General features: G+C 41.6%; 1 protein-coding gene across 4 annotated transcripts in view; it reads left to right on the top strand.

Moving 5' to 3' along the window:
• The first annotated feature begins 1,888 nt into the window (after positions 1 to 1,888).
• Positions 1,889 to 17,957, top strand: part of LOC124046119 (adenylate cyclase type 6-like) — an 81,648-nt gene continuing 65,579 nt past the window's right edge. Inside the window, exons 1-4 of one of the 4 annotated variants that reach the window (XM_046366145.1) lie at positions 1,889 to 2,096; positions 6,320 to 6,413; positions 9,661 to 9,800; positions 10,164 to 11,109. In XM_046366145.1, the coding sequence (XP_046222101.1) occupies positions 10,168 to 11,109 (942 nt within the window). In that variant the 5' untranslated portion in view covers positions 1,889 to 2,096; positions 6,320 to 6,413; positions 9,661 to 9,800; positions 10,164 to 10,167. The remainder of the gene's footprint in view (positions 2,097 to 6,319; positions 6,414 to 9,660; positions 9,801 to 10,163; positions 11,110 to 17,957) is intronic. The other 3 variants (XM_046366146.1, XM_046366147.1, XM_046366144.1) reach the window with 3 other exon arrangements.

Here is a 17,957-nt window from a genome sequence, read left to right as displayed (position 1 = left end):
CCTGTGCCTGCTCCTCGCGCTTGCCCTGAGGTGCGTGTAACCAGTCCACTACCACCAGTGCCGGGCTTCCTGCGACGATCCCCAGTCCAGAGCTCCCGGCGACGGTTCCCAGTCCAGAGCTTCCGGCGACGGTTCCCAGTCCAGAGCTTCCGGCGACGGTTCCCAGTCCAGGGCTTCCGGCGACGGTTCCCAGTCCAGAGCTTCCGGCGACGGTTCCCAGTCCAGAGCTTCCGGCAAAAGGTAGACCTGTGTAATGAGCATGCTGTTAGTCATCTTCTTAATATGCCACACCTGTCAAGTGGATGTATTATCTTGGCAAAGGAGAAATGCTCACTAACAGGGATGTAAACAAATGTGTGCACAAAACTGGCGAGAAATACGTTTTTTGTGCATATGGGAAATTTCTGCGATCTTTTATTTCAGCTCATGAAACATGGGACCAACACCTTACATGTTGCATTTATATTTCTGTTCAGTTTACTTTGTATCCCTCATTTACTTAAGTGTTTCCTTTATTTTGTCAGTTACCTGTAGGTTATATGCTTTGGACATTAACGTAGTAGGCTAGCCTGTAGTCCTTAACAGTACATCTTGGCTAGCTGCAGTCAACATTGTCACTCTCTTGAGACCCCTTTGTCCTGATCTTGTCCACATTCTACATTGTGGCCACATTTTTTTAACAGGCGTGTAGAGAGGATTCAAAGACATCTTTAGATTTGATTGTGATTAGATCTTCCTGACCATTTCTGGAGGTAGTCTGGTATGCATTGTGTCTGGATATCAATCAAGTGTAAACAGATATGGATGGTCAAAACCATTTAAATCATTCATTATACTGGCCTCTAAAATCATTGACAGGTAGTACCATTGACTTATGGCATCAAATTGTCTTTAAATAAATATTATTTTGAAAGAATATCTGTCAAATATTTTGCATAGAGGCAGGCCCCAGCTAACCTGTTCACAATGCGGACAGAGTGAACGGATAAGAAACACATTTTAATACAATGTGCAGACACAACATCAGCTTTTGATTGGATCATATTGATCAGATCATTAAAAAACATGTTAGCGCAAAATGTAAACAAGGGTTTGAAGATGATTAACAGCATGCTCATTACACAACTTTTACTGACCTTTTTAGTAGTTTAGTAGTTCAATCTCCATCACATTCTTCATTGCTTGTCCCACTCAAAATAGCACTCATATTTGTGCAGTGGTGTAAAGTAAAAAAATACTTGAAAGTACTACTTAAGTAGGTTTTTGGGGTATCTGTACTTAACTATTTATATTTTTGAAAACGTGTACTTTTACTTCACTACATTCCTAAAGAAAATTATGTACATTTTACTCCACACATTTTCCCTGACACCCAAAAGTACTCGTTACATTTGGAATGTTTTTCAGGACAGGAAAATTGTCTAATTCACACACTTATCAAGAGAACATCCCTGGTCATCCCTACTGCCTCTGATCTAGCGGACTCACTAAACACATGTTTGTAAATTATGTCTGAGTGTTGGAGCATGCCCCTGGCTATCTGTAAAAAAAACTATTAAAAAAGAATAACAAAAATAAACTATGCTTGGTTTGCTTAAATATATTATTATTATATTATGGTCTCTTTGATTTTTCCAAAGTATGACAATTGGGTACATTTTCACCACTGTATTTGTGTTGCCATTTGTTGTCCTATTATTAGTTCATGAGAAGTACTTCCCTACACACACACACACACACACACACACACACACACACACACACACACACACACACACACACACACACACACACACACACACACACACACACACACACACACACACACACACACACACACACACACACACTGGAGCTACCTCTAGGGGGCTTACTGAGTTAATGAGAATGTATGAGGGTGAGAGAGCTTTGAGAAGAGCAAAGCGCGAACGAGAGATTTGTACATTTGTAGCCGTTCCCTTCGATTGTCGCCTGCAGACGTCGACTGATAAACGTTTTCATCTGAAACGAGAAGACAGCGGAGTATGTCTACCAACATAGAGGGAGAAAAGTAGTCCATATTGCGCGCTATTCGTACAAGGGTGTCAGTCAATGTGGTAAGTACAAGCTCTCCCGCTGTCCTAGGCTTCTGACCAACTGTTTTGTAGGCTACAACAACGCTACAATAGTAGCAAGTCGACTATTATCAGTGTAGTTATAGAAAACAGTAGTGCTACAAAATGTCAACAGAACATCCTAGGTTGCAATGTTGAGAGTCGGCCTCTTATGGCAAAGTGTTGCAGTAGCCTGTAGCCTAGTCTCAAGGTGGCATGTTATGTTATGCAGGTATTTGCAATGTATTTGCTCTGTATTTGCACTGTTTTACTTGGCACTATCGACCATGTAGCTAATAACAAGCCCATAGGCTATGTGTAAGCTTCATACATTTGTTGAGGCCTTTACTAAATAAGGAGACATTCTAGGTGCATTTACAAGAAGGGACTTACCAAGAAGAATCCGGTTTAGGACATGTATCATGTTCTCTCACCATAAAAATATGCTTGAAGGTGCATTACGGTATCATGACTTTGCCAATACTGTAGGCTAGGGATCATTAACTAGATATTCTTGAGTGGGTGTTCGGGGGTCCGGACCATAATTATAAATAATTTGTAGACTGCAAATTGACCTCAATAAGCATAAACATGTATTTGGCTAAAACATCATAATTTCAAACCTTGCTTACATTTGTATACGATCAGGTGTCTCTCTATAATGCGTGGGAATAATTGGGAACAGATTTCATAAATTAAAATTACTTGGAGTTGATTTTCTGGTGTTTTTTAAAGTATGATTTACAACAATGAAAATTGTTTTTGTTTTTTATATATATATATATATATATATATATATATATATATTGTTATTTTGCTCAGGCCGCCAGTTGGGAAACCCTGCTATACTACTTGTATAGAGTTTATCTAAGAAGTTGGTAGAGAGATTTTAAATGATTAACGTTACTTCTGACCTAAATTCTGGCATCGAATGGTAAGGCTATAGGGTCTTAAATAGATAACAAACGTGTCAGTGCAAGGAAACAGACACCCCGTTATATAGGCCTAAGCAATGTTTGAGAAGTATAGGATACTTGCCGTAACTGCAACGAAATGTCAGCAGTCTGGCAGGGTAAAGGCTAGTTAACATAGGCTACACATACACACGGTGCTTCCGATGTAATCGGTGTGTTCGGGCTGGCCTTGCAACCAAATAGGCTATATGCAGATAGTTGATTGCATGTCACATATCATAGAGGCCTATTTATCGCAAACATCCTGAGAATTATGTGGTCTTTAGTCCTGCATATAGATAATATATATATATTCAAACTCAATATATACCCTATATATATTAATTTACAACGTTGACAACTGTTTTCCCGGTTTAACCCGAGTCAGTAAGAATATAAATACGTATTTTTTTATTTCTTTTATGATATCTCGAGCGGATGCTGCAGTAAATGCATGCATGCGCTGTTCTGTTTCTGTTACATAACCGCTGCATGCTGCTGTGTGCTCGTGCTGTGTGTCTGTACGGCGGTGAATGCACCAGAGGTGAATACATGCTTGATTACCAGTCTGACCTAGAGGAGCATTGAATAATCTATTAGTGCATAGATCAGATGCCTATATATGTCATTTGCATATCGTGCTATTTTCTGTTTTAATATTTGTATTTAAAATAGAATATCCGACGTTCCAATCATCAACTCAATGTTAATATTTGTCCTTAAACCTGCTTTGACATTAATGGAGAGATATTGTGGTATGATTATAGGGGGAAAGGAAAATAAAAAGAGAAACCACTTATTATAGGTGAAATGTTAGGAATGATAAAATAAGCAAAGGTAGGCTACATGTTTTGGAAATTACATTTTTAAATAATACACTGAATACAACCTAGGCTACTGATGTCAGACAGAAGACTATGTTGTGTATTGGCAGAATGGTAGTACAGATTTGAACTAACTGTATTTGAAATAACAAACCACAGAACAGGATTCTCTGTTTGCCAGCCCCTCCGTTAGTTCCAAAGGTTTATTTTATGAAGCAACTTCTATCAATAGCTACTGCTCTTGAATAGAAAAAAAGGCATGCCAGGCATGTACTGTAGATTTGAATAGATTCAAATATGATATAATAGATTATTTGTCAATGTCGATAAATGTACATTTGCCACAATTCCCCCCCCCACACACACACACACACACCTGGGTTTGACATGAACTTTTTTTGCCAAGTCACTTGTCCCCCCAAAAAAGGTATGTTACGCTATGGGCCAAAAAGGTGACTTAAAAGTGAGTCATATGATGCAAGGAACCACTTTACAAAAATATATATATATATTATGATTATTACGCCTATTACCATACAGAGAATCAGACAAAAAATGTAGGCTACTCTCTGCCTATTGACTCCTTTGCATATTCAAGCCTGTCTAAAAATACAACACTGTCCCTTTAAGGCTGTCCTGTAGGATGGTTGGCTACCCTTCATAGGCTATAAAATGTAGCAAAAATGACAACCAAGTACTTTTTTGTCTTTATAAAATAAAGTAGGCTACTTCAAAGCAAGATAAATAACTTTTTTTTAAATCCCCTTGAGCATGGTGAAGTTATTAATTATACCAATAGTGACTTTAAAATGATGATGAAGCGTGATTCCTCACTCCAGAGAGTGCGTTTCCGCTGCCCTAGAGTCCTATGTGTGCCAGCTTTCCATTACTCCAGCCGATGCTTGGCATTGCGCATGTTGATCTTAGGCTTGTTTGCGGCTGCTCGGCCATGGAAACCCATTTTCATGAAGCTCCCAACGAACAGTTCTTGTGCTGACGTTGCTTTCAGAGGTAGTTTGGAACTCGGTAGTGAGTGTTGCAACTGAGGACAAGCAATTTTTACGCACTTCAGCACTTGGCGGTCCTGTTCTGTGAGCTTGTGTGGCCTACCACTTTGTGTCAGAGCCATTGTTGCTCCTAGATGTTTCTATAACAGCAATAACAATAACAGCACTTAAAGTCATTCAAAGTATGGCCATTCTACTGCCAATTTTATTTTATTTAAAAAAATGTAACCAGGCAAGTTAGTTAAGAACAAATTCATATTTATAATGACGGCCTACCTTGGAGCAGTGTGTTAACTGCCTTGTTCAGGGGCAGAAAGACAGATGTTTACCTTGTCAGCTCGAGGATTCGATCCAGCATTCTTTCGGTTACTGGCCCAACGTTTTAACCGCTAGGCTACCTGCCGCCTCACCCATATGGAGATTACATGGCTGTGTGCTCGATTTTATACACCTGCCAGCAACGGATGTAGCTGAAATAGCCAAATCCACTAATTTTGAAGGGGTGTCCACATACTTTTGCTTGTATAGTATATATTAATTTTGTCTGAAATTTGTTGTTGTTGTCCTCGACAAGCGCTAATGTCGAGGCACACGCACACAGAAACACTGCATATCTGTATTATTTTTCCTCCATGTTCTTGTTCTACAGATTCTCCCTGACTGAGAGATTTAGTCTTTATTAAGTTTAGAGGTTATATACCTATGTCCTTGACTTGTGCTGAATGCAGCCGGAAGCAAGCCTAGGCCCTTGTCAAAAGTAGCGCACTATATAGGGAATAGGGTGTCATTCGGGACACAGGCCGTGAGTCTTAATGGCTAATGGGGGAGAGGAAACATGTACAATTTAATCTGGATTGGAGGGCACTTCATCTCTGTGTGCGTGCTGCATGTGTGTGTGTTTCATCTGTGATGGCTGCTGACTGCTAACTGCCCACTCATAGGAGCTTTGTTGTCTAATAGGGCAAACCCAACTCTGCCCTGATGTTATGGGGAGATTGATATAATGTAACTAGCTAGCTAACTTCTCTCTCGCTTTCTCGCTTTCTCTCTCTCTGTGTCTCTCTCTCTCTGTAAGTCTATGGGACTAGTGGAGTTAGTTGGAGGCATTATACCAATAGCAGCTGGTGAGAGTTGAATTACATTATACAAATTTACAATTGTCTGGGTTTTCAGGTTGTTGTTATCTACCTAAACAAGGCATCTACCTAAACAAGGCATGATATAAATGTTCACGTAATCCATACAGCAGTTTAACTGTATAGGCCAAGTGTATTTGGAATGGAAGGAACCATATTGAAATGCAGAAATATACATACATTACATCTGTATCAGGTGTCCAAACGGTAAAATAGTAGATAATCCTCTATGAAAACTAATTACCTCATGTCTCTATCGTAATACGTTAATATGTTAATAAGTTACTGGAGTTTTTTTTACTCTAGTGGGGTGGCCAGAATTTGGGTGACTGTAACGGCTTTCCTCTTCCTCTTCTGAGGAGGAGAAGCGAGAAGGATCGAAGGACCAATGCGCAGCGTGGTAAGTGTCCAAAACGTTTATTTAAAGACATCAACTGAACACTACAAAATAACAAACGTGAAACGAACGAAACCGAAACGGTACCGTGTGGCAACAAACACACACACGGAAAACAAACACCCACAACTCAAAAGTGAAACCCAGGCTACCTAAGTATGATTCTCAATCAGAGACAACTAACGACACCTGCCTCTGATTGAGAACCATACTAGGCTGAACTCAAAACCCCAACATAGAAAAACACACAGACTGCCCACCCCAACTCATGCCCTGACCATACTAAATAAAGACAAAACAAAGGAAATAAAGGTCAGAACGTGACAGTGACTAAATCAATGGAGGCCAGAGAAAAAAAGTGGTAAAAAATGTGTAGCATCGCGTCAGCTAGGCTGAATTCTGTGAAAAATTAAGGCTACTGGCTACCAGACAGGCTCACTTTCCTGTTGAACTTGTCATCTTTTTTCTTGACTCCGCAGGACATAAAACAATATAGAGGTAAGATGGATATCGATTTTGAGACATGACGTAGTATGTTTAAAAATTCATGTTATTTTTCAACAATTTCTCACAAAAACAAGTGTCTCAGTGAAATGTCAATGGAGCACGGAGCGTATACCAAGCTTTCATTACAAATCAAATCAAAGTTTATTGGTCACATACACAGATTTGCATATGTTCTTACAGGTGCAGAGAAATGCTTGTGTTTTTAACTCCCAACAATGCAGTAATACCTTAGCAATACAAAACACACCTAATCCAAAAAGTAGAAATTAAGAAATATCAGAACAAATCCAATTTGCAAAAGTGTGTATACTTGTAGTTTATATAGGATGAGCCATGTCTAGAATACAGTTTATACATATAAAGTGGGTAAAACAGTATAAACATTATTAAAGTGACCACTCTATGGTGCAGGAGTACCAGGTGGTATCCGGCTAGTTACAGTGTCTGAGGTTTAGGTACTGGGCGAGGAGGCCGGCTAGTGGTGACTGTTTAACAGTCTGATGGCCTGGAGATAGAAGCTGTTTATCAGTCTCTCAGTCCCAGCTTTGCTGCAGCTGTACTGTCTCTGGGTGGCTGGGGGTCCTTTTTTCTTCTTGGCTTTCCTGTGATACAGGGTGCTGTAGCTGTCCTGGAGGGCAGGCGGTGTGCCCCTGATGATGCGGTGGGATTACCGCCCTCTGGAGATTCCTGTTGTTGTGGACGGTGCAATTGCCATACCAGGCGGTGATACAGCTCAACAGGATGCTCTCAATAATGCATCTGTACAAGTCTGTGAGGGTCTTAGGGGCCAAGATTAATTTCTTCAGGTTGAAGAGGCGCTGTTGCGCCTTCACCACACTGTCTGTTTGAAGGGACCATTTCAGGTAGTCAGTGATGTGCACGCTGAGGAACTTCCAGCTTTTGACCCTCTCCACTCTGGCCCTGTCTTCTGTAGTCCACATTGAGTGAGAGCTTATTGTCCTGGCACCACTCTGCCAAGGCACTCGCCTCCTCTCTATAATATTGTGTCGTCAGTAACTTGATGATTGAGTTGTAGACGTGCGTGTCCACACAGTCATGGCTGAACAGGGAGTATTATAGGGGGCTGAGCACGCACCCCTGTGGTGCCCCTGTGTTGAGGACCAGCGTGGGGAGGTGTTGTTGCCTACTTTCACCACTTGGGGTCAGCCAGTCAGAATGTCAATGACCCAGTTGCACAGAGAGGGATTCAGACCCAGGGCCCTGAGGTTAGTGATGAGCTTTGAGGGCACTATGGTGTTGAAGGCTGAGCTGTAGTTCGAGCATTCTCACATAGCTATTCCTGTTGTCCAGGTAAAGTGTAATGGGTCTAGGCTGTCAGGTAAAATGGAGGTGATATGGTCCTTAGCTATTCTCTCACTGCACTTCATGATTATAAAAATGAGTGCCACAGGACAATATTCATTCAGTTCAGTTACCTTCACTTTCTTGGGTACAGGAACAATGGTGGACTTCTTGAAGCAAGTGGGAACAACAGATTGGGATAGTGGTCCTTCTGTAGCTCAGTTGGTAGAGCATGGTGCTTGTAACGCCAGGGTAGTGGGTTCAATTCCTGGGACCACCAATACGTAGAATGTATGCACACATGACTGTAAGTCGCTTTGGATAAAAGCGTCTGCTAAATGGCATATATTATTATATATTATTATAGTGAGAGATTGAATATGTCCGTAAACACTCTGCGCGTGCTCTGAGGATGCGACTTGGGATGCCTTCTGGGCCGGATGCCTTCTGGGCCAGAAGCCTTGGGAGGATTAACACGCGTAAATGTCTTACTCAAGTCGGCCTTTTACATTTAATTAAGCTCGTCATGCTTTAGCTTTTTTTGCGATCTTTGAAGACGACAACCGCAAAATGCGAAATCCTCAAAAGTTGTTCAGAGAAACCTGCACCACGATGTCAACAGAGCTCAGTGCTTTTTAGCGGATGTATTAGGTTTACGAAGTCTGACTTTTGCGATATAATGTTAATTAAGTGTTCGAGAAAGACCCCGCTGAATGATTCCGAACAGGAATAATCATGTTGTCTTGGTAAAAAAAAAGTATTTTATAACATAAGGAAGTAAAATTTCATGAACAAAGTGTGTTTTCACCCACTCTGGGCAGAGTGGGTGGACACCCTAATCTGTATACAAGATTGTGCACTGAAAAGTGTAAGACGTCAATGATAGGGCAGTCACACTTGAATATTAGTAAAGAAAACATAAGGACATTTGAAGGTCGTCTCTCTGGGTGAAACTGCCAAAGCGTAGGGTTGGGGACTGGGGGAGGAAATGTACTTTGACAATTTAGCTCAGCTGTTGTTGATTAGAACAAACACACGGCCACATTTTGAGTTGGAGTTCTGTATTGTCTGGCTGCACACGCTATCCTCACATTTAGGCTACGGTCAACAACTGAACAACATACAACTGAAAACCCTTTCGTAATAAGTAGCTCTTATACCTGTGTTGTAATTACACTAATAACATGGATTACCATGTTACATTGTACTTTAGTAAATTCATTTTAATTGCATAGTAATGGATGTTATGTTTCAGGAAATCATGTTAGACACTGTGATTGGTTGTTTGACAGTGGTGAGCGGCTCCAAGGCAGACATACACACCTCCTGAATCCTATTTTTCCCTGACCGGTCTGACCAGTCTGAGCCCGCTGTGTTGTGATGGGACCTGTGACCTAAATGTGATAAATGAGTGGTGTTTGACACTGTAATTCTTTGACAGTAGTGGGCCACTCCAAGGCAGACACACTCCTCCAATGTGTCCTTGTCCAGTCTTTGTGTGATCTGATCTGGGACCAGTGGGATAAATGAGTGGCCTGGCTGAGGATCGCAGCGTTGGCACACACCACAAAGCCTACACAGGTGAGGGGACCGGACTGTCACACCTTGCATTAATCTTTTTACTTTGTAAGAAGCATAGGATGACTTATGCTCTTTTACGGAGTCAAGTATATCTACTGATTTTACAGAAGCTGTACTATGGATGTGTATGAAGATGCTAGGAATTAACTGAATGATAAACAGTTGAGCCCTGTGTTTGTTTCTACTTTATAATTTGATCCAATGTCAACCATATTGAAACCATGATAAAAAAAAACAGTTTTATTTCATGTCCGTCCCTAACTGTGTGTTATTGTAGTCCTGGTAACCCCAGTCTGTCTCTGACCTCGTACTGGGGTCTCTTGGTCTAACCCTGTCTATCTGTCCCTGCTATCTCCCACCCAGTAGGATGTCGTGGGTCCGAGGCTTCTTCGTAGCCAAAGTGGACGAACGAAAGACCGCGTGGGGGGAGCGCAATGGCAGAAAGTCCAACAAGCGGAAGAACGGTTGCTCAGGGTCATCTCTCTGCAAGCCCCGCTGCATGAGCTGCCTGCGGGACACTGAGGACCTGGATCCCACCCCTCCCACCCCCCAGCACTACCACCGTGGAGGAGGGGGGTCCGGCCCCAGCGGAGGGGGTAACTTTGGGATGCGCTGTGGCTGGCAGGAGGACCACTATGGGAAACGGACCGGGGCGGCGGGAGACCTGGGGTTGAAGGCCGTGGATCTGGGGTTCGATGACGGAGACCTGACAGGGAGGAAAGGTCCAAGGGAGGAGGATTTGGGGGAAGGAACGGGGGAGGACGGAGGAACATGCAATGCCTTCACAGCCGCGGAGTGCTGGATGCGCGTCGTACGAGTGTTCCAGTCGAAGAAGTTCACGTCGGCGAAACTGGAACGTCTGTACCAGCGCTACTTCTTCAGGCTCAACCAGAGCTCTCTGACTATGCTGATGGGTGTCCTTGTCATAGTCTGCGGCGTCATGCTAGCCTTCCACTGTGTCCACGCTCCACCCGACGTAGCCTACGCCTCGGTGCTCTCCGTGGCCATGGCCCTCTTCCTGTCCACGATGGTGGTGTGTAACAGGAACGGCTTCCACCAGGACTACATGTGGATCGTCAGCTACTTGGTGATCGGGGTGCTGCTGGTGGTCCAGGTGTTTGGGGTGTTGATGGTTGCCCCCCGAAGCGCTTCTGAGGGGATCTGGTGGTCTGTGTTCTTTATATACATAATCTATACGCTGTTGCCAGTGAGGATGAGAGCTGCAGTGCTGAGTGGAGGGGTACTGTCTACCATACACCTCATCACCGCATGGCAACTCAACCAGGATGATGTTTTCCTATGGAAACAGGTAGGACTCTACAGTCAACATGATATGATCCCATACAACTTTATTGGAAACGGGTAGGATTATACAATCAACACTTTTTAATACAATGCAATTAATCTTATTCAGCTGGAGGCCATTTTGATACACAGTCTAACTTTATTATGAGTCATGGGGAAATTTAGTTGCCATTTGCACACTTACAGTAATGTAGGAAAGTGTTGACGTTACATGGCTTTACACTCTATTCAGCAAGTTTTGTATGATTTTGATGACAATAATCATCTTTGTCTGTGCATTGGTTGAAAATGTGCATTGCTTTATTGAGAATAGCTTGAAGACTGGAGGGGTATACTATGATTCAAGCTAGACCTACAGAGGGTTTTCTAGAGCTATCCTGCATCAGTAAGCTTCACATTCCTGCCCAGGCATCAACTGTATTATGACTGTGGATATTGCTTGTCCCCCTGCTGCTAACTCTAGCAAGCTTTTAACTGCGCGTGCATGTCGCACGTGGCTAGTCGAACACTGAAATCTTCATTGAGAAGCATCAATCCATAGGCGAGAGAGTGCCACATTTTCACTTGTGCCAAAATCAAAATGAAACTTATCTTGCAAATTCAGCAGGCTATGGTGTGAAATAGGCTTTTAGAAGTGTAATCTTTATTTTATTGCTTATCGTTAATGCCGACCTTGGTTTGCTTATCAATGCACAAACACCTTTTTTCCCCACTCCTATCACTAGAATAATTTTAGTAAGTCATATAAAAGTTATACTGTGCTTGAAGTTTCAATTGCATTCAGTCATTACTGAATGTGTAATGTGATAGGTATTTTAATAACTACTATTTTCTAACACGCAAAAAACAACAACATTTGATTGATAAAATATTTAGTCCGTTCTATTTAAATGAAGGGGATGATGGCGCAATCTTTGCGATAGGGACGGGATCTGATTTCATTGGTCCTCAACTTGCGACTCAGACTCTTCATTCGGGATTAAATGGAGTTCTGAAGGATTCGGTGCCATAGATATTTACCTGGCTAAAAGGTGAGCCATTTTCAGGGTACCAGTTATCCCGAGTTAAACTCATTTGACCAGAATTACGCCACAAACCAGGTATGTAGAATAGGGCTCGGCTCATGTAACTGTACGTAAAAAATATATACAGTGGCAAGAAAAAGTATGTGAACTCATACCTGGATTTCTCCATAAATTGGTCATACAATTTGATCTGATCTTCATCTAAGTTGCAACAGTAGACAAACATAGTCTGCTTAAACTAATAACACACAAACAATTCTATGTTTTCATGTCTTTATTGAACACACCGTGTGTGAACCCTTGGATTTAATAACTGGTTGACCCTCCTTTGGAAGCAATAACCTCAACCAAATGTTTTCTGTAGTTGCGGATCACACCTGCACTACGGTCAGGAGGAATTTTGGACCATTCCTCTTTACAAAACTGTTTCGGCAATATTCCTGGGATGCCTGGTGTGAACTGCTCTCTTGAGGTCATGCCACAGCATCTTAATCAGGTTGAGGTCAGGACTCTGACTGGGCCACTCCAGAAGGTGTATTTTCTTCTGATGAAGCCATTCTGTTGTTGATTTACTTCTGTGTTTTGGGTTGTTGTCCTGTTGCATCACCCAACTTCTGTTGAGCTTCAATTGGCGGACAGGTAGCCTAACAATCTCCTGCAAAATGTCTTGGTAAACTTGGGAATTAATATTTTTGTCGATGATAGCAAGCTGTCCAGGCCCTGAGGCAGCAAAGCAGCCCCAAACCATGATGCTCCCTCCACCATTGGTCCATTGGTCCTTCTGTTGCTCAGTTGGTAGAGCATGGCGCTTGTAACGCCAGGGTAGTGGGTTCGATCCCCGGGACCACCCATACGTAGAATGTATGCACACATGACTGTAAGCCGCTTTGGATAAAAGCGTCTGCTAAATGGCATATATTATTATTATTATTATTACCATACTTTACAGTGGGGATGAGGTTTTGATGTTAGTGTGCTGTGGCTTTTTTCTCCACACATGGTGTTGTGTGTTCCTTCCAAACAACTCAACTGTAGTTTCATCTGTCCACAGAATATTTTGCCAGTAGCACAGAACATCCAGGTGCACTTTTGCAAACTTAAGATGTGCAGCAATGTTCTTTCTGGACAACAGTGGCTTCTTCCATGGTGTCTTCTTATGAACACCATTCTTGTTTAGTGTTTTACGTATCGTAGACTCAACAGAGCTGTTAGCATGTTTTCTGTAAGTCTTTAGCTGACACTCTAGGATTCTTCTTAACCTCATTAAGCATTCTGCGCTGTGCTCTTGCAGTCATCTTTGCAGGACGGCCACTCCAGTGCTGAACTTTCTCCATTTATAGACAATTTGTCTTACCGTGGACTGATGAACATCAAGGCTTTTAGAGATACTTTTGTAACCCTTTCCAGCTTTATGCAAGTCAACAATTCTTAATCTTAGGTCTACTGAGATCTCTTTTGTTCGAGGCATGGTGCACATCAGGCAGTGCTTCTTGTGAATAGCAAACTCAAAGTTTGTGAGTTTAAAAAAAAGTATCTTGTCTCATTGATTGGACTCCATGTTAGCTGACTCCTGATGTAACGCTTGTCGTCTGGGGAAGGAGAGGAGGACCAAGGTGCAGCGTGGTAAGTGTTCATATTTTAAATATTTTGATGAACACTGAACACAAAACAATAAACAACCAACGAACAGTCCTGTAAGGTGCAACACAACACTAAACCGAAAATAACCACCCACAAAACACAATGGAAAACAGGCTACCTAAATATGGTTCTCAATCAGGGACAACGATTGACAGCTGCCTCTGATTGAGAACCATACCAGGCCAAACACAGAAATAGAAAATCATAGACAAACTAACATAGACAAAAAGAGAAAACAACGGAACTAAGGTCAGAACGTGACACCTGACTCCAATTAACCCAGAGGTTCACATAATTCTTCTTCTTCTTCCAACCTACACTGTGAATGTTTAAATGATGTATTCAATATAGACAAGAAAAATACAATAATTTGTGTGTTATTCGTTTAAGCACACTATATGCTTGTCTATTGTTGTGACTTAGATGAAGATCCGATCAAATTTGATGACCAGTTTAAGCATATAAACCCCGGAGCGCAGGGTAGCTAGTGGTTAGAGCGCTGGACTAGTAACCGGAAGGTTGCAAGTTCAAACCCCGAGCCAACAAGGTACAAATCTGTCGTTCTGCCCCTGAACAGGCAGTTAACCCACTGTTCCCAGGCCGTCATTGAAAATAAGAATGTGTTCTTAACTGACTTGCCTGGTTAAATAAAGGTAAAATTAAAAAAATGTTTTAAAAATCCAAAGGCTCCGCATACTTTTTCTTGCCACTGTACGTTTAACCTTTTTTTTTTAAACAATGCATGACCATGCATGAGGTCTTGCTCAATCCAAATGTTTGCTAGATAGAGTGTAGCTAAACTTCAATGAGCTTTTCAGGGAACACACTTTTGGCATGAGAAGAAAGATACAAAATCACTCCACCTCTTCCTTCTCAGCCAGGGCCCCCTATTTACCCTCTTACAATCAGGCCCCACTACCCACCACTATCCATGGCTTGAAGCAACCTACTGTTTCTTCCCTCTGCATTAATATAGGATAAACTGTGTACGGACTCTATATTTCACGCATACACTCACCCACACTCCTTTCACCATTCTCCCATGGTGTGGTGTCAAAGGTGCCTTACTAAAAGTAGAGGGGATAGTGAAGTGTTGGCCGCCTTAAAATGTTATTTGTAATGAAGCTGTATGTGCGACGATCAGAAGCTCATTTGGGTTGAATGAGCCTGTTTAGCTGTGTTTTGCAGGAATATCATGATAATATAATACAGTAGCATTCATATTCAAGCCTCAATTCACTGAGACAAGGATGCCATTGTGGCGTTGTGTAAGGGGTGGGGGAATATTTTGCGGATGGGGGCGTTGGGGAGGATTCTGATAGTCCAATGGACTTGACAAAGGAACACAACTGAATATCCATTGCTTGAAAATAGAGGAAGAGATTGACCCAAACTTTTTTTTCTTACTAGATTTATGCATTATTTTGTCATTCTGAATGATTATTGCATATAAACTGCCTATAAACGTTATTACATAGTTTGCTAAACTTTACTTACTAATGTTGATAAATACATGAACAAGTCATGTCAAATTGTTGACATTACTTTATAAACAGTCCATAAGCAAACACTTCAGATAAAGAGTTCTTGACAAATTGCCAGTAGCAGTAGCTTCTGCTCTACACAGAGTCTATCAAAACATATCGATTTATAGTTATGATACTATTTGGTATGACAAGTTATTGACATGCCCTTTAGATCAGTACCATTTAAAATCACGACTGCACTAAATAGGGAATAGGGTGCCGTTTGGTATGCAGTGTAGTATGATACAGACGTGGGATCCTAATTTGATCACTCTTTTGTTGCTGAGAATGTTCCTGGAAAGCAGGAAATTCAAACTGGTATTGTATTTGTTTTAAAAAGGCTTCTGAAGTTAGTCATTTCCACTTTAAAATGTCAGACTCGATGTGCCCTAATGAAAAATGTATTAACCCCTACAAAAATGTACATTTGATTATAATCCACATAATAATTGACATTTCCTGTTGCTGCAGGATTCTTTTCCTGCTCTAGTAAATTGGCTCAAATGTAAGATCCTTAATCTGTAGATACAACCACCCTGAATGGGACCGTATTGACATGGCACAGTTTACTACTGGTTCAGTGGTCTGGTGCTCTGCTTGTCCACTCCCCACTCCCTACCTAGACAGACACTGAATCCCAAATCGACCCTTTAGCATTCAACTCAATCATTTATATGTACACTAGTTGACACTATATGTACACTATGTTGAAGCCTCCATGTTGGCACTCCGCCATCATCGCTAAAAATATATTTTGGAAGCTATAGAAATGCATTTATTGATGTCTACATCATATCGTTTTGGTGACGTTTATTCCATTACAGACACTTTAATGCATACTTTTAAATTCTATTAAGTGAGATAAACAGTAACATTCAAAAACATTTATCTTAAAATATAATTTTTTGATGACTAATGTTACTGTCCCCACTACAACAAAAAAATACTTTTGATTTGATTTTGTCCTTGAAGCACTGTAGAATGCTTTTACTGGGGAGTGCCAATATGTCTGACCGGTTCTCAATGGCCAAAAAATAGCATCAGCAATCTAGTGTTTTATATACAGTGCCTTCAGAAAGTATTCATACCCCTTGACTTTTTCCATATTTTGTTGTTACAGCCTGAATTCAAAATGGATTAAATATGTTTTTTTTCTCACGCATCTACAAACAGTACCCCATATTAATGACCTGAAAACATGTTTTTAGAAGGGGAAGAAATGACACTCCAAATTGAGCTCAGGTTGCATCCATTTCCCTGTCATTCTCCCTAAGATGTCACTACAACTTGATTGGAGTCCACCTGTGGCCAATTCAATTGTCTGGAGATTATTTAGAAAGATACACGCCTGTCTATATAAGGTCCCACAGTTGACCGTGCATGTCAGAGCAGAAACTATACCATTAAGTTCAATGAACTGTCTGTAGATCTCCAAAATTGTGATGAGGAATATATCTGGGGAAGGGTATAAAACTATTTCTAGTGTGTTGAACTTTTCCAATAGCACAGTGGTCTCCATCATTGGAAAATTGAAAAAATATGGAACTACCCAGACTCTGCCTAGTTGGTCGTCCGACCAAACTAAGCAACCGGGCTTAGTCAGGGAGGTGATCAAGAACCCAATGACCACTGACAGTACTAGAGAGTTCCTTGGCGAGATGGAAGAACCTGCCAGAAGGACAATAGTCTCTACAACACTTCACCAATCTGGACTTTACGGGATAGTGGCCAGACAGAAGCGACTCCTGAGAAAAAGGCACATAACAGCACCCCTGGAATTGGCAAAAAGGCAGGTAAAAGTCTAAGAGCATAAAGTAAAAGATTCTGTGGTCTGAAGAGACAAAATGTTTAACTCTTTGGCCTGAATGCAAAGCGCGATGTCTGGAGAACCAGGCACAGCTCATCACCCGTCTAACACCATCCCTACCGTGAAGCATGGTAGTGGCAGCATCATGCTGTGGGGATGCTTTTCAGCAGCAGGGACTGGGAGACTGGCAAGGATAGAGAGAACTTTGAATGGAGCCAAATACAGGCAAATTCTTGTTGAGAACCTGCTTCAGAGTGCAAACAACTAGAAAAAATCCCCAAATCCAGATGTGCAATGCTGATACAGACATACCCAAGCCGACACAAAGCTGTAATCGCTGCCAAAGGTGCTTCTGCAAAGTATTGACTCAGAAGTGTGAATACTTATGTAAATTAGGTATTTCATTTTCAATTAGTCAATTACTTTATCATTATGGGGTATAGTGTGTAGTTGGGTAAGAAAACAAATATTACATTCATTTTGAATTCGGGATGTAACACAACAAAATGTGGAATAAGTCAAAGGGAATAATTCCTTTCTGAAGGCACTGTACATCATTGATTCAACCACTAGCGCCTACCCCCTAGGTACTTGTGGAGATCTGGGAGGATTGGATAGATGAAGAACTGTATTCTGGAAATATAAAGCTTCAATTTACCTTCTGATTGCTGCCAGATTTCAGACACCTATCCAATCTTGTCAGATCTCCATGTGCCTATGGGGGTAGGGGCTGGGGGTCGATTTGGGATCCAGGGAGTGTGTGTCTGTGGGCTCAGTGGTTGGCTGTGTGAGGCTCGCTGCCTGATTGGTTTTGGCAGAGAAGGGTGGCTGGCCAGCCTGGTCTGGTGATCAT

This window comes from Oncorhynchus gorbuscha, linkage group LG10 (genome assembly GCF_021184085.1).
Source record: "Oncorhynchus gorbuscha isolate QuinsamMale2020 ecotype Even-year linkage group LG10, OgorEven_v1.0, whole genome shotgun sequence".
Taxonomy (NCBI): Eukaryota; Metazoa; Chordata; class Actinopteri; order Salmoniformes; family Salmonidae; genus Oncorhynchus; species Oncorhynchus gorbuscha.
The sequence above is the reverse complement of the archived record's forward strand: the minus strand, read 5'-3'. Positions and strand labels throughout refer to the sequence as shown.